Source organism: Pelodiscus sinensis, chromosome 15 (genome assembly GCF_049634645.1).
Source record: "Pelodiscus sinensis isolate JC-2024 chromosome 15, ASM4963464v1, whole genome shotgun sequence".
Taxonomy (NCBI): Eukaryota; Metazoa; Chordata; order Testudines; family Trionychidae; genus Pelodiscus; species Pelodiscus sinensis.
In genome coordinates this window covers 11,489,778-11,516,025 of record NC_134725.1, presented here as the reverse complement: position 1 = coordinate 11,516,025, position 26,248 = coordinate 11,489,778, and the positions used below count along the sequence as shown (strand labels likewise).

At 45.8% G+C, this 26,248-nt stretch overlaps 1 protein-coding gene across 11 annotated transcripts in view; it reads right to left on the bottom strand.

Annotated features, from left to right (window-relative positions):
* Window positions 1-26,248, bottom strand: part of NOS1 (nitric oxide synthase 1) — a 175,391-nt gene that overhangs the window by 53,116 nt on the left and 96,027 nt on the right. For 8 of the 11 annotated variants that reach the window (XM_075898163.1, XM_075898161.1, XM_075898160.1 and 5 more), the window contains 3 exons: window positions 24,076-25,322; window positions 10,828-10,960; window positions 766-903 (listed from right to left, as the gene is read on the bottom strand). In XM_075898163.1, the coding sequence (XP_075754278.1) occupies window positions 766-903; window positions 10,828-10,960; window positions 24,076-24,809 (1,005 nt within the window). In that variant the 5' untranslated portion in view covers window positions 24,810-25,322. Of the gene's footprint in view, window positions 1-765; window positions 904-10,827; window positions 10,961-11,975; window positions 12,051-13,383; window positions 13,638-24,075; window positions 25,323-26,248 lie in introns of those variants that run through there. The other 3 variants (XM_075898168.1, XM_075898167.1, XM_075898169.1) reach the window with 3 other exon arrangements.

Sequence of the window (26,248 nt, the reverse complement as noted above, 5' to 3'; positions counted from 1 at the left end):
TGCCATTCACGGAGGGAACAAGCTCTTATCCCCAGCATCTGTGTCCTCCTTTTTGCCAGCAGTAGGCAAACACCTTTGTTCCAATGCCCACCTCCATGTCTTACGTCCCTTAAACCAGTGTTTCTCAACCAGTGGTACAAGTACCCTTAGGGATACTCGAGAGAAGTCTGGAGGGTACGTCAACACAACTGAAATTTGGAGAAAACTGAATTTTGGTTTTAAGTTTTAGAGCGCTTTATTATTTTTGTACTTTTTACACCCAAACATTTCATTGCCAACCCAACTACGGTTAAGTTGTTTAAACAATTATGTTGCAATGGTAGAAAAATGTTTGTGTGTCTGAAAACTGTAGGTACTGGGGGGTCCTTATAATTTTTTTTTTTGAAAAAGGGGTAATTTATTAGAAAAAAGGTTGAGAAACACTGCCTTAAACTTTACCTTCCCCAGCTCTAGGGATAAGCACCTCTGCAACATTTCCCTGCAGAATCTACAACACATCAGCCAAGAAGTCTACCTAACAAGCCATCTTGTTTACTGCTATTGCCAAGGACAGAGAACTCTGAGATAACCTGCCCTTATGCTGCACTAGCAGGTGACATTTCAAAAGAGCTCAATTGCCTCTCTTTGATTCATTCATCCAAGACGGAGCAGCTCACTGAAGACACCTTGGCAGCATACACGATGGGGCTCAGTGTATCCAAACAACTTTAATTCTCCCAGTTCAATCAGGCTCAGAGACACTGATCTGCACTCAGACCCACTCACCATGGCTGTCTGGAGATGTAAGGTATCGTGAAGCACTGAACCAGTCTCCCAGTTCTTGACCTTGGCAAACCGTGGGCACTTAGAAGGGCTTCCATTCACCAAGCTCTTAGTTGGGGACTGTCGACCAGATGATGGTGGCTGGAGGAGAGAAAAATGGTGTTGTGTTAGACTATTGCCCGCTGATCAGTTAGAGGAGAAGTGTAGGGGGCAACAGCTGGTGACTCTTGGATTATATCTTCCCTTATGGAGGCCTGCGCCTAAGAATTAGATGGCCTTGACATAGGCCCTAGTGAATATTTGCCCACAATCAATAAGTTACTCTGTCTCTAGCTGCAAAGTTAACCCTGTTCAGAAACAGCCTGACCTTGAAAGAGCAAAAAGTCATAGAAATTAAAGATGGAAATTACTGTTTAGATCATTTTGTCCATTCCCGTCATTGCAGGATTTTCTTCCTACATTACATTCTCTAGTGCACTGTCTCCCATAGTTGTAAGTGCACCAAAGCCATTGCCAGTGGCTTGACTACTCCAAGAAAGGGTGCATTAACGTCTGACAATTACTTGAAGGAAATTAACAGAAAGCAGTGCCCCCTTTTTGCTGTAGAAATGTGGGACTAATGAGAAGCATAAGGAGAAAGTGAAAGGACTTCTGAATTATGTGTAGGTGGACCACTCTCATCTCACCCCCAATCCCAGCACACTCTGACGTTATATGTAGGTGTATACCAAGCCAGGATCTTGGAGAGAAGAGCCTCATTGTTCAAGTACTGACATCTCAATGAATTCACATGGCCTACAGAGATCCTGTAGTGACACTGGGGAAAAAATAGTTTTAGTGTATTTCAGAGGATGTTGGTTTCAGGAGACAAACTCCAAAAAGATGCAATAAGCTCTGCACCAGATTGCTGCTGGAGAGGGTGAGATCCCATCTTGGAATAGAATGAAGTGTCATTCCTCAGCATTACTAAGACCTGGTTGGGTGTTTTATGGAGAAGTGATCTGGTCCCAAACTGGGGCATCCTATCCAAAGCCACTCTAGTTTTGGGGAAGTTTGGAGCCAGAACAAAGCTTGGTGTCTCAAGCCCATCTCTGTCAAATAGCTCTGAACTGCCTAAAGTTTGGAGAAACGTGGATCTGAGTCCAGACAAGGGACCTGTGGTTCAGAAACAACTAGTGGTCCTGGAACATCATAGAAACTAACAAAAATATATACAGGCAGTCCCCGGGTTACATGGATCCGACTTACATCGGATCCCTACTTACAAACGGGGTGAGGCAACTCCACACTAGCTGCTTCCCCCCAGCAGACCAGGGAGACGCGAAGCTAGCACCCCCCCAGCAGACCAGGGAGACGCGGAGCGGCTTTTCTCAGCAGACACCTCAGCTTGAGAATAAAGGACTGAGGGAAGTGCGGTGTGGGAGAATAAAACTGAGCTCTGGAGAAATATTTGGCTAGAGTTTCCCCTACAATATGTACCAGTTCCGACTTACATACAAATTCAACTTAAGAACAAACCTACAGTCCCTATCTTGTACGTAACCCGGGGACTGCCTGTAGTATCATGAGCATTTGCGGGCAAAGAAAGAAAAGAGTTTTGCCCACAACAGTTCATGATACTATATGTTTTGGTTAGTCACTAAGGTACCACAGGACAGCTCACTGTTTTTAAAGTTACAGACTAACATGGCAACCCCTCTGAGACCTTGTGGTTCAGGTCCACCTCTGAGGCTACGTCTACGCTTCAGAATTGCATCAATCCAAGATTGGACAACACACAGTCGCTGCAGTCATTAGATTGCTGTGGTGTTTTAGATGCTGCTAGTAATTATTAGAATTGGGAGCACTGGCTGTTGGGAGTCTGGAAGCACAGGAAACAGGAAGGAGGGGGGAGGAGACGGGCCAGGCCTGAGTGAGAGCTACAGAGGGGAGCAGCAGCAGCTTTGTAAAGAGGTTTCACCTTTGTTAAATAAAGGCCTGTGGAAGTGTGTTACTACCTTGCTTGTATGATACAACAACTGCTTGTGCGTGTCCCTGCTATGCTCCTTGTGTCTCCTGTGCAGGTCCTCATCAGAAGTGTTTGTATTGATTTAACTGTCAGCATGGGGCATGGAGAGGCCAATTTACTGGCCATGGAAGATCCAGCAGCTTTCAGACATAAGCAATGTAATGTTAATGTAAGCAACACAATGTTTGACACTGCGTCGAACTCACGACATCAGTCCAAGTGGAGGTACAATTATTAAGTCAGCATATTGGGTGAGTTATGCTGATGGGAATGACATTTCAGTGTACAATACTTACAGAGTTAGGTTGACATAGGATGCCTTGGCACCCTTTTGCTGTAGTGTAGACCAGGGCTAATTTATACCAAGATTTAAAAAAACAAACCAATAACAGCTCTGTGTTTGTCTATGTTCTTTTTACCATCAATGCAGATAATTGATGCTCCTCTAGGATCCTGTAGGAACATTGTAATCCTGGGCTCAAGACACCACTACACACCACGAAATGGCGGTGATGGCACAGGTTTGGCACTGTGACCTCATTGAAGGGCTGAATGGGTGGGGGAAAGGAGGGAATGACGTGCTGAAGGAAGCCCATGTTTCAACACAACTAGCTTTGCTGATGAGCACAGTCAGGCTATGTCTACACTCGTGGCTTCTTGCGCAAGTATGGCCGTTCTTGCGCAAGAATCCGCAGAGCGTTTACACTGCCCGCCCGCTCTTGCGCAAGTAAATGTACAGTACGGCATGGTAAGAGAGGGCTTCTTGCACAAGAGCTACGCTCTTTTTTAACAGGTGTAAGCCCTCTTGTGCAGGAGCTCTTGTGCAAGAGGGCAGTGTTGACGCTCGGCAGGGATTTCTTGTGCAAGAAAGCCCTATGACTAAAATGGCCGTTGGAGCTTTCTTACGCAAGAGAGTGTCCACACTGCCATGGGAGCTCTTGCGCAAAAGCACAGTGGCACATGGCAGTATGTACATTTTCTTGCGCAAGACTTCTTGCACAAGAACCCTTGCGCAAGATGTTCTTGCACAAGAAGCTGCGAGTGTAGACATAGCCTCAGGAAGGAAAATGATGGAACCCACAGGAAGAACATGTAGACTGAATATTTTAATCTGATGTTATTAGAAAACCTTTTCAAGTTTCTCATCAGTTCAGGCTCACATGTTTCTCCTAGATCTAATTTTTCCTCCCTTCCACATTAAGACGCAGACAAGGAAACTGCCTTTGTTTTTCAGAGGCAGTCACTTGCTGGACACATTTGACAGCCTGATAGCTGTGGAGATAACTGGTGAAGGACCCCAGCCATCAATGTAACACCGTAAGAAAAGGGCTTATGTCCTTAAACTCACCAGGGAAGACACAGAATCAGATATTCCAGCACATCCACTCTTAAAGCTGCAGCAGGAATTAGAACGAGAGCTCCCGTTGTCCACCAGCCCCCCAGCACACTTTGCATTTCATTGCATTATGCAGAATTCTGCTCTCAGTCACCTGGATGAAAATCCAAAGCCAACCTCACTGTTCTCAATGGAACAACTCCAGCTTCACGCTATCACAAATGAGGGAAGCATCTGCCCCGAATGTCCCACTAGGCCACTTTGCTCCAGGTGAACAGGAATCTGCTCTCAAGAGGAACATCAGCATTTAACAGAGAACAGTGCCGTAAATTTTGTGCCTGTGGCAAGAATATAAAATTGCGCCCCCTCCAGTGTATATATTCATAGTAGTTGTTTTATAGAAAAGGGAAAATACATAATAATACTAATAATTAATAATTAAATATTAATATTAATAATAATAATACAAGGTTTATTTATTCTAGTTACGAGAGCTGCATAAACAATCAATAATACACATACACATATAATTATAAAATATCAACATGTCAGGTACAATTAGGTATTTGTTTATAATTGTAATTTGCACACTTTTAATGAGGCAAACTCATCAATAATTGTGTTGAAATTAATATTATTTGCTACCTCTTGTCCTATTGATAAGTTGGACATATTCGATCATCTCTTCTGACCCATGGATGCTTGAAGATAGTTCTTAATTCGTTTTAGTTTCCTAAAACTTCTTTCGCAAGAAGCCACACTAACTGCCTTGTCCCCTTGGTTTGCGTAGCATTCAAAGCACTTGGCACAGATGGCTCAGCAGCATGGGCTCCAGTTTTTGGAGGGGAAACCATGACTCCAACAGGCTAAGGGCCTGGACCCCGACCCATAGAACCCAGAGATCGTAGCTCCCAACCTCCCAGCTCTAATCACATACCCCTAAGACCTAGAGCCACTCTCCTGGCAGACGTGAGACAAGACCCAGGAATCCTGGCTTCTAGCCTGACATCCTCCCTCACCCCCTGCACCTCTGCCCCGTGCAGGGCAATCTGAGCCCCTTCTCCCCTGGGCCCACACCTGGTAACTGCGGTAGGGCACCTTAAGGTGGTGCTCGGTGCAGCTGAGCCAGTGCCTGGCCTCCTGCACCTCTCGGAAGCAGCTGACATACTGGGCAGCTGCCAGGGCTGGTGACTGTTGGATCACGGAGTGGCAACATGCAGCATGACATGTAAACTGCAGGCCGGCCGATGCTAACGGGCGGGGGAAGGAATCGGCACTGTCCTAAAATAATTAGTTTTCAATATTATTTTTCTGCGCCCCCTCAGCTGTGCGCCTGAGGCAAGTGCCTCACTCGCCTCACCCTTGTTACGGCCCTGCCAGAGAACAGCAGAGCTAAAGCTGCCCACACATCTTGTTTAGGAATGCTCAGAAAGCACTTTGCAGCATCTGCAAGAGTGGCCATGCATGGCCAGGGTTCCTTTGGCAGGCTAGGTAGCAGCAACCCCATGACTATGCTGTACTAGTGAAAAAAGCTGCCGGGCAGTGGTGGTTTCACAAAAATCTTTGACAAGTGTTTTTTCCCCTAGAAAATGAGGATTTTGTCACTCATTTCAGTGACAACAGGATCAGGCACAGCCTCCAGTACTTTCCTCCACGCACATGTGTAAGGGTAGGGAAGGATGCTCCAGAGTTTTTCACTACCCCTGCTCGTACGCTGCTGGGCTGTGTGTGTACGCCTCAGCTCCTGGAGCTATGTGATTAATGAGGCTCTGTGCAGTCATTGTTTTAAAGTATGTCTCTAGCCCTCCTGGTTGCAGAAAACCATTTGAAAAGTTGAACCCTAGAGGCTCAAAACTTTGGGGCAGATCAAAAGAGCCCCAATATTTATCATTTTTGAAATCTTGACATTTTTAAGCCCACCGCATGGCTTTAGAAGGCCTGATTTTTGAATGCCCGGGGATCAAACCTCCCAAAATTAACTTTCCACTCCCACCAGACATAACAAATTGCAGCAAAGATCTTATGCATTGCTGTGAAATTCATGCTTTGTGGATAGTAGCTCTTTAACCTAGAGCCATGGAGCTAAAGACCCCACATGCTCAGGAAGCATTATGAAGCCAGTTATAGAAATGTTCCTATCTTTAGAAAGGGCTAAATGAGAAAACTGCTGCCAAACACTTCATGAACTTTTAGTTATTTGAAATTTGTATCCAGATGTTCAAGCCTGAAATACTCTGTTGTGTTTGGTGTTTTCCCTTGGGTCATACTGTGAGGTTAGCAAAGTACTTGGAGGAGAGAAAGCGTGAGAGTGTGAATATGAGCATTTTAGATGCAGTGGGAAAGCATATGTGAAAAGTCCAGAGGTGAAAGTAAGTGGGTGCGCTTTGGTACACAGCTCCGGCAAGAGCTGGCTGAGCTGTGGCAAAAGCTAGCAGGGGCTATTTAAAAGAGCTGGTAGGAACCTAGGTGGCATTAGGACAGTACCTGTAAGAAATGTTGTTACTTTCCCTGCTGGAAAAGACAGAGGCAGAGATTCATTATGCCATGCTGAACAGGGCAGGATGTGTCCTTTAATGGCTTTGGGAGATAGCACCCAAGAGAGGCTATATTGCTTGGATCGGCACTTGTGTGCAGTGCGACAATAACAAAACTGATGACCAGCAGAAGTATGCAAAGTGCATGTTTCCTCTCTACTCAGCCTCTCTAATGCATGCCTGAAACCGAACATTATCTAGGATTGTGTCAGGGAGGTTATATTAGAACCTTTTATGTTCTGATTAGGTAGCAGTGATATCAACAACTCAGGAGAGGGACAAATGGAGAGATAAATGTAGCCGTCAGGAGCACACATGCATTATGCAAGAGCCTTTTTACCACAGAGCATCTTACCATAAGTATGAAGGGTGCAGATGAGTGCTCTTTCTGCAGTTATTACACCTGTTTGTGAGAATGCAATCCAGCCCCGAGGAGTGGGTTTGCTTGGGTGTGTGGAAAAAACAGAGGAGATTATCGGGGTGAACAAAAGGGCTGTAGTGCAGGCATGTCAGAGAACGCCCGGCATGTCTGCAACCTTTCCCTTCTCCACTGTAGAGAGGATTAGGGACAGATTATAAAGGTTTTTTTTAGGGGCTACAGCTCAAGGTGCTGGGCTAAAGCCTTTGCATGCTCTGCCTTGGGCTAGCTCTGCTCAGGCTCTCTGCACCTCCAACCTCAGCACATGCCCCAGCAACTGCCTCCTGCACACTGAACCAAACTGCTCCAGAGCCTCGGAGGGTCCCCACAAAATCTACTAGTCCTGGGTCCCCAGAAGAGTTAATCTGGCCCTGCAGAAGCCCTCGTGCAAAAGGCATTTCAGGGTGGACTGAGAAGGGGTAGTTCTAGGGCACAGCCAGGCCTAAGGAGAGAGAGGGTCTGGCTGGACTGTTCTTATTCCCTGGCTACCCAGGGCACTGAGATTGTGACATGACTTCAGGTAGCTAGGAGCCGAGTCAGCAGCTGAAGTGCCCCCAGCAGCTCCAGAATCCTCCTGTTTCTGCACAGATCCTAGGCACCTGCCACCATTGGCGTCAGCAAATGCAGAATTGAGACTTGGTAGCATCTTCTAACCTCTTTGCACTAACCTGATGAGGGTGTCAATGACTGGGCATGATTGTAGTTCATCAGGCCCACTATTTTGTCTCTGCAATAGGCTGGCTAGAACTGAATGTTGCCTCCAAGTACAACCAGGTTAAAGATCAGTTCATTCTTCCAGAGACTCGTACGCTGAATACGTATTTATTTTACACTATTCTTGGGCTCTGCAGCCCTGGAAGCTCGAATCCAACTTTTGTTCTTCATCCAGCATTGACTCAAGAGAATTGCAACAAAGAACCCGGCCCTGTGAAGTTAGTGGGGCATCTTTGGTGGGCCTTGGACTGGGCTCTGATGCCTTTTGTCTTGGAATGATGCCGAGAAGGAATTGCATGTCTGCACAAATGTCAGATATTGGAGCCACACTCCACTCCACTTCGAGATTCAAATGCCTGTATAGGGCAATGAGCATTCACGGGCTTGACGAGCTAGTCAATCCAATCAAGCTTTAAAAAAAGAATGGTGCAAACATCCCAGCCTTTCTGTGGGGCAGACTGGGGTCCCCGTGTGGCCAGAGCTATAGAGCATGGTGCCAATTCACAGCACTTCCTGCTGAGCTTAGAGGAATTTCTCATGATAGCAAGGGCTATGCTCAGTGGCATTCGCAGCCCTGGTCCCCAAGACACCCTACAGTCCAAGCACTGCACCGTGTCTTGCCTGTGCCCCACACTGACCATCCAAATAAAAGCTGGGATCTTGGCAGGCCCCAAAGAAGCATCTGTTTCTGATTGGAAAGCAATATGGCTGCGAGGAAGATTTTGAGCACAGGCTGCGGGCAGGGTAAAAGTCAGGGAAGTGCATAACATGCAGGTGTGTGGTTGTGTCATGGAGTGGTCCTTTATGAGTCTGTCACCTTTTGGAAACAGACCATTCTCAGTTCAGGTTATATTCACCACCACCGTGCTTCCTTGTAGCGTTCTGGAAGCCTGTAGTATGGATATACAGGTCCCAGTCAGCTTGCCCTCTGATCTGGGAGGAGAAAGGGGTAATACAAGTAGCAGCCAGTTTTGCTCTCAATCCCTCTTTCCAGAGCTTCCTTCCTCTCCGTTTATCTTCTTCCATGGGTTGGGGTTGCTTCCCCCTCTAAACAGCCATTCAGCTGCAGCTCCACTAGTTAATTGATCCTCTTTTAGTTCCCAATTACCCCATATTGGTGAGGATTTGAGTGGCAGGGAGCCAAGTGTAAGGTGCACAGGACACATGCAGATGCGACCTCTCCTGGCCCAAACCCACAAAGAACAGCCTTGCTTGGCAAAGCGGAAGTTCTATGGCTGACTGCAGCAGAGGGGGAGAGGAGATATGGAAGCAGTAAGACCAAAACTGCAGTGGAGTTATACATCCTGTAGAGGAGGATGTATAATGATAGGGATGAGAAGGATAAAAGGGAAGCCTGCACATCTAGTGGGAAAAAAAATGAGTTTAATAGCAGCTTAAGACTGGGGATTTTAGCAGCGCTAACATGGAGAGAAATTAAGCTCTCAACACAGAAGGTTATAAAGTGCTTATAGTCACAGACCCATGCAAAGAGCTTAGCAAAGAAAACAGAAAGACTGTGCTTACAGGCACCAGCAAAAAGGACCAATGCAGTAACCTATACTTGGCTGAGAGCGGAGTCACAACATCTACCGATCCTATTAACTAAGCCAAAAGATTCAGGTTTCAATAGGGACGTAACCGGCAGCTAAGTGAGGTGTGTCATGCTTCTTGGACTCACTTCCTTGTGCCTAAATATGACAGCACATATGGCAAGATCAGCGACACAGTGATGAGAACCAGATCATCTGCAATATGGGGCTGCATTTGGGTGAAGATAAGACAGATTTCCACACTTTACTCTGAACTGTCTGGCTTTCCTCGGTCAAAACCAGCCCCTGAATCTGAGTTAAGAGCTGGGTTTCCTGTGTGCATGCCCCCATGGATTGTGTGCTGGGATGGTTTATTTTTTTAATGCTGTTGTTGAAACAAACATTTGAAAGCCCTTACAGTCTATTTTTAAAAATCTTTATTGAGGAACTCTGAGTGGATCTTGCCCTTAGAAAGATCATAGCAGATGTGACAGAATAAGAACCCAACCCATTATCATGCAGTGCTGGCAGGCACTCCCAGAAGCTGAAACTCCAGGAATAGGTTGAGATGTTTAGAAAGGTTGCCTGGGGCCCCTCGTTTCCTGGAGGCACAAGGAAATACCACATTTCTAAATCATTGTCCACCATGATGCCTGCTTGCACCACAACACTTCACTACACTAAGGGCTCAGCGGAGAGTTAACCGAGTACCCCTGCCTCCTCGTCACTTTGACTGGGAGCGAAGGGCACTTGTCACTTGGTGAAAGATGTGCAGCACTTTCAGGGTTAGGTTCTCAGCGAGCGGGGAGTGCACCAGCCAATGGAGAACTGGTGTAGTATGAACAGAGCAGCACAGAAGGCTAATCTAGGAAGAATTCCCTAGTAAAGGCACTGGAGGGCTAGGAGTGATGTTCCTAACTTTGCCACGTACCCCTATGTGACTGTAGCAAGTCATTTCACCTCCCAGTGCCGATAATGAAGATCACAGCTAGTTTACATCTTTTCTAATCGGTACTACTGGAATGTAAACAATGGACTTTAAAATATGAATAAGACCTGGGCTGGCAAGCATGGTCTGATGCCAGCCCAGAGTACAGGAGCTCATAGAATCATAGGGCTGGAGATGATCAATATAGGTATGAAAGAAAAATACTTTATATGTACTGCATCAAAAAGTGCCTGCCTGCTAATAGTTCCTGGCCCAGAACAGGGTAGGAAGTCAGACTCACACTGTGCAGCCCTTAATTTTGGGAAGTTACTCAACTGAGTGGCAGTGACAGTGAATTTCCCAGACTTCTTCATTTGCATAGTGACCCGTTTTTCGCTTTGGAAAGTGTCCCTTTCTCGCCGCTTTAAAGGAAGTCCTACTCCCAAGGCTGTCTTTAGCTGCCTGGTCCGGCTCCCTTCCCACGCTGGGCAGCCATTACAAGTGGATTACAGCCAATCTTATGCTTCTACACTCCTTCCCTTCCCCCCAAATCTCCACCCAGGAGAGCAGCCACCAGCACTGGGACACAGGTACCTACCTGCTCTTTTTCCGAGTAGGGGTTGTTCAGGACGATGGGCGTGTCGCTCTTCCCTCCCAGGTCATTAAAAACTCTATCATTTTCCATCCCGGCTTGAACGGGTTTCTGGGACTTACTGTCCACTTCCCTGAAACTGAGAATGGGTGAATATTAGTCAGTTCACTTCCAGGATGCTTGTTCTTTGGATCTTTCAATGGCTCTGCCATAAAAAAAACCTCACATGGAATGTGTGTGTGTTGTGTGCTCCCAGCATGCAATTGTTGCTAACCCCTGCCAATCGCTTAGATACAGGACTGTCCCTGGACAGCTTCCCACAGGAGAGAAAACTTGCAAGAGTTTTGTATGAGGAGGGATGACTCCTTCCCCACACTGCAATCAGCTTATGCTAACTCCACAGCAAACCATGAGTATCATTATAAAGTCCTCGCTAGGCCAAGGTAGTGAAGAGAGAATCATCCAGGTTACACCTTTGCAGAAGGTTGTGTTCCTAACCCTCCCCCCCCGAATTCAATATGCAGAGTGCTAGCCCCCCACAACACCAACCACCTTTGAGCCAATACAGAGCAGAGAACCTTTAGCCACACTTTAGTTATACCCATGTCCGCTACCCGATGCTGTCCAGCAGCATAAGAACAAAGAGCATAACTGAAGTGTTCCTTAAAATACAAATGCATCAAAGCAAATTAAGGGGCCCTAGTTTACTAACAGAATTGGAAGGAATGGGGACAGAATCTAGCATTGACGATGGTTATTTTACAACAGCTCTATTTGGGTTACGGGGGGGAGCGATGGGGGGGGAGGGGATCTTTGTTGCTTTTGATAAGTGGGATGCAACAAACTGACAAGATTCTCCAGGGAAGTGAATGTGATGCTTTGAGAGCTGGATTACACACACTTGTGTACATAAGAGACTTTACACAATGAATTCCACTAAAGTAGACTACTCACACATGTAAAATTACTCATGTTTCTAGGGTTGGCGGGTTAATGTGCTAAGAAAGAAGTACTATAAGAAAGAACATTGCAATTGTCACTTGTACTGGATCAAATTTAGCTGAAGAGCAACACTGAGCAATACTGTTTTTTGTTTAAAAAACAAAACAAAACAAAAAACCCACCACAATGCAGAATCGACCTGTGGAACTTACCGCCACAAGACATCATTTGACGTAATTATTTAGTAGGCTCCAATAAGATGCCTAAAGGCTACTGCAATATGAATACTAAAGCAAAGAAATAAGGAATTAGATATTTATAGGAGTTATAAAAATACAATCCAGTCAAACAAGCTAGGAGGAAAAAAATCATGAATTATATCAGTACTCATGTTTTAGGACAGGGGTGGTGAACCTTTTTTGAGTCGGGGCTGCTGACCCACAGGAAAATCAGTCAGGAGCTGCATACAAGTGAGAAGCAAAACAAACGAACAAACAAATAAATCCTCAAAACAAAAAACAAAACAAAAACAGAAACCCTCACTGACATGGCCCTAGACTGAGAAGCACAGCAGAGCCATAGGCCCAGACTAGTAGATTTTGTGGGGACAAGCCTCCAAGCAGAACTTTACTGTACCAGCTGAGGGAAGGGCAGTGGCAGGGCATGGAGCCTCTTCTTCCACCACGAGGCAGAGCCCCTGGATCAGATCCAACTCTGGCTTTCCTGACTCCCGCCTGCGAGGCTTGGGATTCCTCCCAGCACAGGTGCTACAGCCCCGTGGGAGGAAGGGAGCATGGAGCTAGAACGCCAGCGCCAGTCTCCAATGCTGGGAGAGCAGAGGCCAAAGCCTCCAGCCTTAGGTTCCCCAATCTGATTTAGGACATAAACCAACAGTTTATTGCCCAGGGTTGAGAAGACACTTCTTCCATAAGAATGCCATTATTTAGTTGCCTGTGTTACAGCTTTATAATTGACTAGACTAAATGGACTATTGTTCTAATCCACACTGTCAATTCTTTTCTTTCTACGTAGGTGGAATCTTTATTCCCAGACAACATCAAGCACTGAAAAACAACTCCTGTTGCAACTCTACCTCATGCAACTGCTCTATGTAACAGCCAAACCTTTGACTTAAGTGGGCTTTCGATCAGGCTCCTAATCAGGATCAGGGCACTCAAAACATCAATGTGAATAGGTGCCCTGATCACAAAGACACTTGTAGTGTAAAAAGTAGAGAAATGCCCATAGCAATTTAACTTTCATGAGGTCTTTCCCAGGCATGTGGCTTTCAGTATAAAGAAGATACAACAGCTTTCAGCTTATTTCTCCCCCTTCCCCCCCAACCAGTCCAGAACTTTCCAGTTCATTTATGGAATAAAGTATGAGCCCTCTGGCAGCCAAGATGTTACACCATTTCCCAGGGCCTTTTTCTAAACACTAGGTAGCCTTTAGGTGAAAGCTTCCACTTCATATTTCCAACAGGACTCAGACCCGATAGAGGTTGGATTTTTAATTGAAATTCCCATCTGTCATCTCTACAAAGAAGAAACTGTTCTTTTCCTAACCCTGCTTTTATGAGCATGTGAAAGGGCTTTGATTAAATAAAATACATAACCTTACCCAACCTTAATCTGTTCCATTCAAAGTCAGAGAGAGCTGTAAAATAATGTCTAGGTGCAACATGAAAAATAAGCATGCATCAAACTCGTTGTGAATGTTCTGCATTGTGTGGTCCCCACACCTGCCTGCCAGGCTGAGGCCCCACTTCTGAGCCTCAAATTACCCATTGTGCCACACCATACACCTCTCAGGGGCGGGGCAAAAGAACTAAACCCACAGTGACATCACAGGAACAGAATGCAACAGCTCTTCAGAGATGGGACAGTGCTTTGACTGTGCACGGTGCTGGGACAGTGTAACATATGGCTCCCTAATACTGTAATATCCCAACACTCTCTCAACCTCCCCCATGAGATAGAACAAGGCTATTATCCCCATTGTACAGATGGACAACTGAGGCACAAAAAGCTAAGTGATTCATTCCAGGAGTCAAGGGCTAAGTCAAGAATCAAGCCCAGCTCATCTGAGTCCCAGACTGGACCATCCTTCCTTTTATTCTCTGTTGGCATAATTGAGCCTTATTCTTTTTGATGCCTTTGAGGCTGCAGTTATTACTTACTTGTATGCCTGTTGCACCAAGACCACACGAAGGTTATTGCTGAGGGAAGGAGCAGGACAAAATCCAAAATGGAGAGCTCCCTGCTAACAAAATATTACCATGGAAATGAAGGGTTTTAAAAAGAACACTGTCCACGGAAATCAAGAAATCTAGGGCGCAAAACCAATTAGCGCAGAGGTCTGGGGGAAAGGGGGAGCACTGGGGAGTAAGCACATTCTGTATTCACCCCACAGGGGCTCCACCTATCCTTGCAGGGCTGGGCATCACTGCAACCCGGCACACAGGTTCGCAGCACAACTCAGGTTTGGCCAGGCTATCCTCCCATCAAATTCAGAGAGTGGATCCTTTCAAATAGGGGTCCTAGGACAAACTACTCCTTTTGTTCTCCTCCATCGCTCACTGGGCAGCCCTGATTAGCACCAATGAGGTACCAACCGAGACTGAGCCCCCATTGTACTAGGCCAGGGTGGGCAATAAGCAACCAGTGGGCCAGATGCAGTTCTTCAGAGTTAGCCCCTGGTAGGTTGCTGGCACTTTATTTACCTGCACATCCACAGGTTCGACCATTTACAGCTCCCATTGGCCGCAGATTGCTGCTCCTGGCCAATGGGAGCTGTAGGAAACAGCATCCCTTTCTGTGCCACTTCCCTCAGCACCCATTGGCCAGGAATAGCCATCTCCAGCCAATAGATGCTGCAAGCAGCTGTGCCATAGATGGGCAGGTAAATAAAGCACCAATGGCCTGGCCCACCAGGGGCTAACCCTGGTGAATTGCATGCGGCTTACAGCTCATCCCTGTACCAGGCACTGTATAGACATTTATGCGAGGTCTATGTTACATCCTTACTTCATTAGAACTAAGTCATTCAGGATGCAGGAGGGGAAACAGAGGTACAGGAAAGTCAAGGTACTTGCCTAAGAACACGCAGCAAGTCAGTGGCAGAGCTGAGGATACAGCCCAGGACCGAAAAGCTACCCCAACAAAGTCAAGGGAAGTTTTGCCATTGATTTCACTACACTTAGTTCTTTTGAGTCCCAGTTCCTTAACCTATTTCAGTCTGCTGAGTTTGCTTGGCAGTAGAGAGTCTCAAATTTACTTGGAATAGACAGGAGAGATAGCTGCTCTAGTTCCTGGCAGCCTACTTGGATGAACCAGTAAGAGCTCGGAAGTCTAATGTTTTTGCACTGATGTTGTGAGCAACGTCTAGAGCAGTAACCAGAAGGTGAGAATGCTGCTAGGAATGAGCGGAATTCAGCAAAACCCCTCTGTGCGTGCACTTGTCCCAGAGGGTGAAAAGCACATTTTGGGTATAGGCATCTGTGCCAGCACAAGCCAAGAAAGGAGCTATGGATGCAGGAGAAGGAGCAAGAAAATGTGTGCAGGCACTGTTCTGGGCTAGAGACAAGAAACAGGCTTATTTTCCCCTCTCACCTAGCCTTTTGGCATTGCCTTAAGCTTTCCTCTGGATCACCCATCACCACCAATGGAGATGGGTCAAAATGTAGTTTGTAAGTGACTCTCCTTCATTCTTGCTCTGGGTTTTCCCCATTGTCAGGTGGCAGTTCCTGCTGCAGGGAACATTTCAGGCTCAGAAGGAGCTGGCACACTCCACTGCACACAGCACAATGCACCCAAGCCTTTTTCCACCATTACCTAGGGGCTAACCAATGTCAGACGTTAGAGAATAACAATGTGCATTACCCAAAGGACTCCAAAGTGCTTTACTCACCAACAGAAAGAGGCAAACCCATGCTTCCCAGAGCAATGAAACCTTTGGTAAGGGTATACTGAATAGGTTCTGAACATGCACTTCACTACAGAGGGTGTTAAAGGAATACCAGACATGAAGCCAAACTGTAAAGCCTTTACAGAACACCCAAGCTCATCGGTCAGGGTGTGATTAGGCTCAGAAAGTGCATAATAGAATCTTCTTCCCAGCTGGCTTTCCAGACACAAAGAGTAGCCACAAGATACGATCAGTATGAATGTCTTATTATAGATTAAGCAAGCCAGCAAACAAGAAAGGACTAAAGTAAGGTCTCCAGAGAGAGAGAGAGAGAGAGAGACCCTTCTTTAAAGAGAAGGCTCCTTGCAGAAATAAAGAGGCAGAACCTACACTACAAAAGTCACATCACGGCTACACCGCATCAGTAAAGAAACTCTCCTTGAGAATCAGTCAAGCTCTTTATTCTTGTGGGGACAGCCAATAAATATATGCTTCATCCTGCTGGAACACGAATTTCTGGGTGCTGTGATCTTGCGGCCTCCTGTCAGCATCTCCACCTACCTTAAAATTTGGGTTGGTATTACTACATGAAGTTCTATTTACGTTCATGAGATGCTATGTTTCGTTTCATTACTGGTGCCTTATGACTTGCTGGCTGTACATTTTCCTGGCAGCAGCCCAGTCATCCGACTGCAAGCAAAACAAATGCAGGTTGCCTGAACAGTAGCAGCTGGCTGCCCACGTCTGCTCTTCTCTTTACAGGCAATGGTTCAACTTACCCAAGAAAGTTTCCGCTTTTGGTTATCCTCTTCGCTTCCCATAGGGTCCTAGGAGATCTGAATGCTCATGTGAAGTATTCCAATGTTGTTTCCAGGGAAACCAAGACCTTGCATATTCTCAAGTGTCCATGAATCACCAGGAGCTGTACCAGCCCCAGGGCTAAAGCTGGGTTTCACTTTAGTAAATAAAAGCTTTGCCATGGACCTCAGTAGGAGCAGCCATAGGTTCCCGAGATATAATTCAAGCCCCTAGTTAAGCCATATCACACTAAATTAGCGTGTGCTCCAGTTTTTCCCTCTCTCTGGCAAATCAAGGATGCTGCTACGATGTATTTTTATAGAGTTTTATGATTCAAAGAACTCTATAAACAGGGAAATGGGGAAATGGAGGCACCAAGAAGTCAAGTCATTTGTTCAAAGCCACTTGGTGAACCAATAGCAGAGTCTGGAATAGAATCCAGGTCGCCAAGCAGTTCACCCATATTACTACAGGACATGGCTTGCAGGCTTGCAGGAGGCTGCACGCAGTACCTTGAACACATCAGACAGCACATGAAAGTCATTGACACAGAACAGCATTTTACATCTGGATAGAGCCCAGCATGTAGTGCTCCCTTCTTAGATACAGCAGCCTATCTGGAATGCTGTCTGCTGGCAAAACATCTGTGCTGAAAGGGGACAACCTATACAATAAAATGTACCTGATTATATGAACCCACTGTGATGACGTCTTGGGGTTCCTCCGAGCCTGCAGCCTCGCAGCAGCAAGAACAGACTCCACCAGCCAGTAGAACAGAGAGGGTTTATTGCTTCTCTTGGATACAACACAGCATAGATGTGATGCGTCTACAGGAGTCTGGGCCAGGATGCCTCAGATCCCTCGAGATGGGGTCCGTGGGCCCTACTTTCCAGCCCCCTCCATAGACAGGTTCCTTCATGATTCCAGCCCCAGACTGCCCCTTCCCCCAATACTCACTTCCTAGTTCCCTCGCTGCCCTCAACCGGTCAGACCGGTTGGGGCTTAGGCAGCCCACCTACTGGGAAGTGCTCCGGACACCGGCCAGTCGGGGGCACCCATAGCCCAAGCATAGCGACCAGCAAGGTGCTGACACTATATCACACCCACACAGAAAATGTTGACTGTCCCTGCTGTAGTGGGTTCTCAACTACAAGCAGGTCAGTCATCTGAGAAATAGGACATCAAGGCCCAAAAACAAATGTAACCACCCAGAGACAAGAATTACAACATCCTTTAAGACTATTTCTAAGCAGTTCATTGAGTGAAACTGCAACAGAACCATATTCTGTCCGAATGCATGGTTCCATCAAAATCAAAACACATTTGACTAACATGGAGAATTTATACAGTATTGGAATTTTGTTTTACAGGAAAACCAGAAAAGACATTCTGACAACTTCAAAATACCCTGTTTCAGCACTTCCAGAAAGAAGTGTTTCAGGTTTTTTCTTTTACTTTTTTTTAAAGTTATGTTTATATCATGTTATTTAAAATTTTAAAAAGTTAAAATCTTAATATTTTAATTGCCTCAAAATTATTTTTTTCAGTATGTTCCTTCATGGAGAATTTTAAAAATGTTAGGTTTCATTTGGGTGCAGAATGACGCCAGATTTCTAAATCTTTTGTGAAACAACTTCCATCTTCTACATCACTTATCCCTCTTACTTATCACTTTTCTTTAGGCCATTACTGCCTAAAACTGTCATGCTTCCATCTAGCTAAGGAACGGGCCTTAGAGGGAAAATTTTAAAAAACAAAACAAAACCCAAGGGGTTAAAGCACATGAAAGGCTGGCAACATGAAAAGGAAATGGGATTTGACAATTCTCTTCCAGCTGAGGGTCAAAAATATCACAAGGTTAGCTGGCAATGAATGAATTGTGCGGTATAGCTACCCGGTAGCCTGCCAAGACCCTGTAAGATGAGGTTGCTTCTCATCAGACCTTGCTCCCCAATTTCAGGGAGCATTTATATTAACTCTATTTTCTCCAGCAGTGCACACTCAGCTGCAGTTATAGCTCACCCTGAGGACATACAGAGAATACATAGAGTGAGCATGTATCCAGAAAACAGCAGTGGATGGACGACATCTAATATCTGAGGCATCTTCCCTAGCATAGAGTCTATAGACCCAGGAAGCTTTGGGAATTGACCACCTCCGGCTAGCAGCAGTCTTAGTGATGTCTTGCATCCCTAACATATGACATTATGGTAGTGGGTCTGTCATGATTATGAGGGTTAGCCAGCAGCCTGGGGATTAAAGGGTTAACTACACCTAGCCAGGTGGAGTGACCAGTAGGAATGTAGGTGGGACTTTCAAACGGGGACAAAGGAATTTGGGTTTGTTCCTTTCTCCCTTGTGTCTGTGTGTGAGAGAGTTCTCTGCAGCTACAGAGAGGGACAAGCATGTCTCTCTCTCTCTCTCTCTCTCTCTCTCTAAGACACCATTCTTCATTTTCTGTAAGTAGGGTAAAGTTTAGGTAGTTTCATTAGGCTTTATTGTTTTAAGGGTTGGGTATGGGATCTGAGATCTGGCACTGCTTAAAAGATGTTTTGGCTTTTCTTTGTAACTAAGTTCTAGGCCCATAGAGTTTCTCCATGAGTATATTTTGTTACCTCCCTATCTAGTCATTATGTTTGCAACAGGAATATTGTTGTAATAATAAAAGTTCTTTCTTTTCTTTTTATTAACCTGGCAGTGGTTAATTGTGTGCCTTGATTTTTATCTTAGGGGTGAGATTTCCCAAATGATCTTCCCCCTGATTTCTTTATCAACATTTGGGTGGTGGCAGCGGAAGTTTTATTCCCAAGATCTAGGTTTTTAAGATTTTGGGGGAAGTTTTATACCAAAGCCTGGTAGATAAGGCTTTGGGGTACACTTGCTGGCCCCCACTTCTGCATTTATCATGCCAGAGTGGGGAAGGAGCCATCCCATGTCTGTCACAGCAGAATCCATAGTTATCCTGCTGGCCAGTCTCTCTGGATTTTTTGTCCCAGTGTCTTTCTTCCTATAAGCAACCCCTCTTCCCCCACTCAATGCACCAGCTCCATTTTTGACTGAGCAGACAGCATGAGAAATGAGATGCCCATCTTCAGCCCAATGCAATGGTGGGTTGGAATGGGGCTGGAGGGGCTGACCCTCATCTCTCTTGAGGGGGAAAGCACAGAGCCACTCTCTGGTGGTTTCCACCACAGCGTTTCTGCTATTCACTGTCTGTCTAATACCACAAGCAGCATTGAACTCCCACCATGTGATCAGGGCTGGCCAGGCTGAGAGCATCTGAACAAGCCAGAGTTGCTTTGTTGCGGCACATGGCTAATTCCTTCCAAGCTAGAGCGAAAGGCCAGGAATGAAACGCCAAGTGAAATGTGGCCAGGGTCAGAGAAGGTGGGAAAATCTGGTGGAATTTAAAGATAGGGGTGAAATTCTGGCTCCCATTGAAATCACAGTGAAGCCAGGATGATGTCAGTGAAGCCAGGATTTCACCCGCAATGCAGTGACTTACGCCACTGCCTTTCTATTCTTGCAGGGCTGCATGCTCCCTTGCAGCCTTATACTAGCCTCTGAGAGAAGCTTGCACCAAGGTTTCTCACCAGAGGCCGCTCTAAAACCTCCCCAAGGATGAGTGGGTTCTCTGAGGTGTAATTCATCAGTAACGTCTTCAGGGGACCCTCATTCTTGATGGTTCGTGGGATCGCTGCTTAAGACAGATTCTACTAACGTGGTCAGACAGGAGAAGCATCAGCCCACACTTTGCTGAGAGCTCCCGGTACGTCGTGGTAGGTGGAGTTCAGTATTTCACAGGATTAGAACCCTCGGGAATAAAGCATGAGACAGCCTTGCCTGCCTTTGGTCTCTCATCATAGGTCACAGAGGTGAAGTCGTTCATCTTTCCTCCTCTCTGATGCTGCAGGAAACTGACTTACTCAGAATTATTTTAAAAATGCATATTTTATTGTGAAGTTTATTAGAGTTGCCTGGTTTTGTATTTGGGGTGGAGAGAGACAGAAGATTTCTGGTACTCCAGCCAGTGAACCCAGCCCAGAGAGGAGAGGAAAGGCATGAGACATCCAAACTTGTAACTGTAAGGAGGCACCATGGTGGAATTTCAGGGTATATGTGTGTGTGTGTGTGTGTGTGTGTGTGTGTGTGTGTTCAGGTTATTGTTATGTCAAAAAATTGTCATTTAACACAGAAAGTTGATATTTTTCTCAAAAAGTTTCAAAGCCACTGTTTTCCTTAAACAATCTGATTTAGCTATTACTACATGTCCAGGGTTCCTTTCAGCTATTAAAGGCTTCCCAGTACCCTTTTTCTCATTCCCCTGCACTGTCCTGCTCCCAGCCCATGCAAGCTTTCAAACTGGCATGTCTACACTGCAACACTATTTCAAAATAACCAGTGCTATTCCAAAATAACACAGTCTGTGTCTATATAGCAGGTAGTTATTTTGAAATTGTGTCTGAATACTGTCAAGCTGGAGGCCTTCTTACTTTGACTACTGTATCCCTCATTGTACGAGAGGCAAAGGAAGTTGGAGGAAGAGTGCTCTATTTCGAAATAAGTGCTGTGTAGACACTCTCTATTTCAAAATACAATACACAATTGACGTAACTCAATTTGCATGGCTTATTTCGAGTTAAGACGTGCAGTGTAGATGTACCCTAATTCACCAGCCATCTCCTATATAAGCCCTGGGTTCACCCTGGCTTATCTGGTTTATTCTCAGGAACGGCTTCCTACAATCAGCCTTCTCCTCTTCAACAATATCACAATGAGGCTCTGTGACATCACAGTAAATTCCACAGAAGTTGCTGCAATGCCACCCATACTGTCTGGTGACCTCACTGTAGGGACTAGGGAATTCAGGAGAGCAGTACAGAAAGACTGATGTCTAGCAGTAAAAGAAGGCATATAGATATAGAATCATAGAATCATAGAATAATAGGACTGGAAGGGACCTCGAGAGGTCATTGAGTCCAGCCCCCTGCCCTCAAGGCAGGACCAAGCTCCGTCTACACCATCCCTGACAGATGTCTATCTAACCTGTTCTTAAATATCTCCAGAGAGGGAGATTCCACCACCTCCCTTGGCAATTTATTCCAATATTTGACCACCCTGACAGTTAGGAATTTTTTCCTAATGTCCAATCTAAACCTCCCCTGCTGCACTTTAAGCCCATTACTCCTTGTCCTGTCCTCAGAAACCAAGAGGAACAAATTTTCGCCTTCCTCCTTGTGACACCCTTTTAGATATTTGAAAACCGCTATCATGTCCCCCCTTAATCTTCTTTTTTCCAAACTAAACAAGCCCAGTTCATGAAGCCTGGCTTCATAGGTCATGATTCCTGAGGTCAAGATTCCTGCATCCCACTGCTGATTCTGCCACCAACTCGCTCTGTGATGCTGGTAACTCCTGTAGGTCAACAGTTTTCCAAAAGTGGCCACTGGTTTTGCATCTTTTTATTTTTAAGCACCCAATGTCAGACAACTACAACTTCAGTTTTGGAGATGCGGAACCTTCACGGAACCCGCAAACTATAGCTGGTATCTAGCATGAGGCCCTCTGAAAATCAGGCCTGCCGGCCTTTCAAGCCATGTACCCAAACATTAAGGTTACCAAAATCGGTGACCATTTCTGAAAACCTTGGCCTCCACTGCTCTGGCCTCAGCTTCCCTAGTTGTAAATTAAGAACCACCCCCTCTCAAGCAGGCTGGCAGACATAAGAGTATGCCCACACTGCAAAAACCTCCCCATGGCAGTAAGACTCAGCGCTTAGGTCAATTGACTCAGGCTTGTGCTACCAGGTATAAAATAGCAGTGTAGCTATTTGGGCTCTGGCTGGATCCTGAGCTCTGACAACCTCTCTCCTCACTCAGTTTCCCAAGCAGGAATGTCACTTCATAGCTATTTTTAGCCCCAGAGCCCAGATCTCTCAAAATCAGAGTCAGTTGATCTGTGCTCTGACACTCACTGCTTTGGGACTGTTTACACTATGTAGAAGTACCCTAAATGTTTGTGAAATACTTTGAGGTTCTTGGAGAAAGGGACGAGAAAAGGACAATGCATCATTGCTAATAAATGGCCAGGAGGAGAGATCTAATCAGGAAGGAGCCTGCTCTTGCCAACACACAAACACTATAACAATTAACAACAATTAAAAACACAGTGGGGGGGAGGGAGGAGGAATTATGCATCTCATGAATTATATTCTAGCGAAATGTAGTTTTTCAAGCCCTCAGGGGCACTTTAAAGATTCTTGGCTTACAGCATGTCTCCTATGTGTATAAAAATACAGAGGTAGCCGAGTTAGTCTGTAACAGGAAAAATTTTAAAAACAACAAATAGTCTAGTCACACCTTAAAGACTAACAAAACATGTAGATGGGATCATGAGCTTTCATGGGCAAAACCCATTTCCTGTACCCACGAAAGCTCATGATACCATCTACATTTTTTTTAGTCTTTAAAGTGCGACTAGACTATTGGTTGTTTTTTAACTTTTTCCTGTATAAAAATAGAGAAGCAGAAATGCACCTCTAGGATCCAGACTTGTTCTCACTGAAATCTGTGAATGAACTCCCTCTGCTTTCTGTAGGAGCAGGGCTAAACTCTTAACAGCTGGGTGTGGGTGGCAAAACAGGCATAGAGCATTTGGAAATACACTGGCCGTTAGAAGCATCATTTTCAGCAAGTTTCTCTTCTGGAAGGTTGGGTTGTAATAATAAAAGATTCAGCTCTTATACAGCATGTTTTAGGAGCAAAACTCAAAGCACTGTACTAGGAGGGCCGATATTATGGGGAAACTGAAGCACCAAACTCTACCTAAGATCATGCAGCAAGTCAGTAGCAGAATCAGGAATGAAAGTCAGGTGTCCCGAATAAATACCTGGTCCAGTGCCCAGTCTGGTATATCACATTGCTAACTGTAGCGTCCATGAGATTTTATTTCCTCTTCCCTTTGTCCTTTTCCAGGCTCCTGTTCCTTCCCTTTTTGTTTCCGCATGCTTTCTGTCTACGTCTCATTTTCTCCCCCGCTCTTCTGCCCTTCTTTTACCTCCATTTCCTTCTCCCCCGTGCATTCTTTCTTTTCCTTTTCTTTTTCTAGCTGGCATCCTTTTTCTCTCCTCCTCTCTCCTGACCATCATTCCTTGGTGACCCATGGGTCTATGTCCTGGAGAAGGCTTTAAACCAGGGGTGGGGAACCTTTCTGGGGTCAGGGGCCGCTGATCCACAGAGAAATCAGACAGGGACCACATAAGTGAGAAACCACAAGAACCCAAACAAACAAAAGCAAACTAACAAACAAACAAAAAACCCCTAACTAATGTGACCTGCCACTGAGAAGAAGAAAGGCACTCCCCACATTCCCTCAGACACCAGAGGCTAGCAGTCCAGGCTAGTACATTTTGTGTGCTCCAGTCCCATGTTGGGGCAGTGGGAGGCTGAAGCACAAGAGTGGTCTCCCAAGTGCTGGGAGGGAGATCTGAGCCTCGGGGGCTAGATTCAGGAAAGTCGGGGGCCACATCCAGTCCCCCAAAACCATTTGACTTGCATCACTTCAACCTGTACATTGCACCAAATATAAAACATGCACATAGGTACTTACCAGTCCACCTGGACTTCAACATCTCTTGTCTCCACCTTGGTTGGCACGTCACCATTGAGTTCCGTACTGCCGCTCTTCAGGAGTTTCAGGACTGGCTCTATTTCTTTTAGTAGCTCATTGTTTTCGACCCCACCATTCAGGCAAGGATTGATGCTGGCATTGTCCCTTCCTTTCACAGAGTCCTCGCCTTTGGTGCTGGCAACCACACCATTGATGTGCACAAGGGACTCTGCTTCCTGCCCGTTCCCTCTGGCCCATGTCGAGCTAGCGGAGCTCATGAGATGGTCTGCACCCTGCTGCAGGTCTCTGCTGTGGATGCTTGGATGGGTCAAGTCGACTGCTTTTGCAGCTGGGCATAAAGGTCTGGTTACTCTAACAGTCTTTGGCATCCCATCACCAGCAAAGGTGGTCTCCAAGTGTGTGGTGAAGCCCTCAGGACCTCTCAGGATCAGAACCACATAGGTCTCCGAGGCGATGCTCCTCAGGATTTCCAGGGCACTCTCATAGCTCACGTCCACCAGTGGCCGGCCATTGACAGCCAAAATAATGTCCCCTGCTTGGATGAGGCCACTCTGCTCAGCTGCCCCTCCTCGGATCAGGTCGGAGATGATTACTGGGGGCTTGTTGACACGTTCCTTCACCAGGAACCCGAGACCCCCAACCTTGCGCTTAAAGAGTCTCACTGAAATGACATTGGGCTGTATCTGCTGCACGCTGAACACATTCTCTTCCATTGTAGCCCTTGGTCTTCTAGCCTACTACCCAAAACCTCTAAATGCTCTGAGCACAGACTGGTTTGCTGCTGAGCCGAGCAATTAGCAGCTAAGAAGAGAGCCCAGCTTCTCTCTGCTTGCAAGGAGGGACCTATTGGCTCTGGAATGACTTGCCTGGTTGCAAATTGTGCAAAGCATCAGTTGTTGTACATCACTTCCAGCTCTGTCTTCGGCAGTATAATCTCATTCATTCATCACTCCCTCCTCCTTCGCTTTTGTAAGGGAATGACTCCAGCAGCCCAGGTAACCTTCACTGGGACAGCGCAAGCGTGTCACCAACAGAAGGCTGGGCCGAAGGGAGCAGGCACAGAACTAAGCATCTCTCTGATGAAGTGGGGTGCAGGGACAAAACATTAGAGAGAAGATATGGCAGCCTCGAACCATCCCTTGATCCTGTGCTTGGGAGCTGGCTCACTTCACAGACATCTCCGCAGATTAGTTTTTAGGTTCTGAATATATGTGGTGCTTCCCTGTCTGTAAAGGGGGATTTAAAAAGAGAGAGAGAGAGAGAGAGAGACAGAGACATGTGAGCTTGGTCAGAGCTAAGCATGGGCCCGGAGAGAGATATAAATGCCTCAGACACCCAGATACAAAACATTCAGGATGAGCATCCTCTCCAGAGCTGTGTTTCAAAGCCTGGCTGTATCCTGAAATCACCCCAAACTGCATTTTCTCTGTCCCTCTGCAAATGCTCCCATTACCTGGTTCTTCTAGCTTAAGAAGAACAGACGTGGAATAAAGACCTTGTAAGGAAAATAGGGGGACAATTATTTGACTGGTGTAAAGCAGCATAATTCCATTGATTTCAATGGAATGATATCTATGTGCACCAACAAAGCCTCTGGCTCCTGTTCTTTAAAGTATCTTCATGAGCCAAATTCTGCTTGGCAGAGATGACTCAGGGAAGGGCTACCCATACAATGCCACAGCTTCTCCTGTCTGCATCATTCACCTATCTCTGCAAGAGGCAGTGGCTATGTTAGTGGAAGAAGCCCTCCTGCTCATAGCATGTTGTCTACAACTGGGGCTTAAGTCAGTAGAACTGCATCACTCAGGCATTTAGATTTATCCCATAGTTGGACTTAAGTGTTTAGGGTAGGTCTAGCCCAAGGAGCATCCTACACTTGGTTTTTTATTTAAACAAAACAGCAAAAGTAAGGGAAACATCAACCTTCAGTTAAAGGCAATATTAACAAAATGTCAGTTTCTTGTCTGGGTTTTTATAAACTTGTTGGTACCTTATTAAGTACTAAAAATATAGTTATAACAATATTATCAGTAAAAATGTTTTTAAAATTATGTTAAGAGTTAGCCAAACAATTTCAACAGGTTTCCACTTTTGTCTCCCAAACATAACCAAATATCATTAAAGTTTAACATCCTCAAAATATTTGCATAAA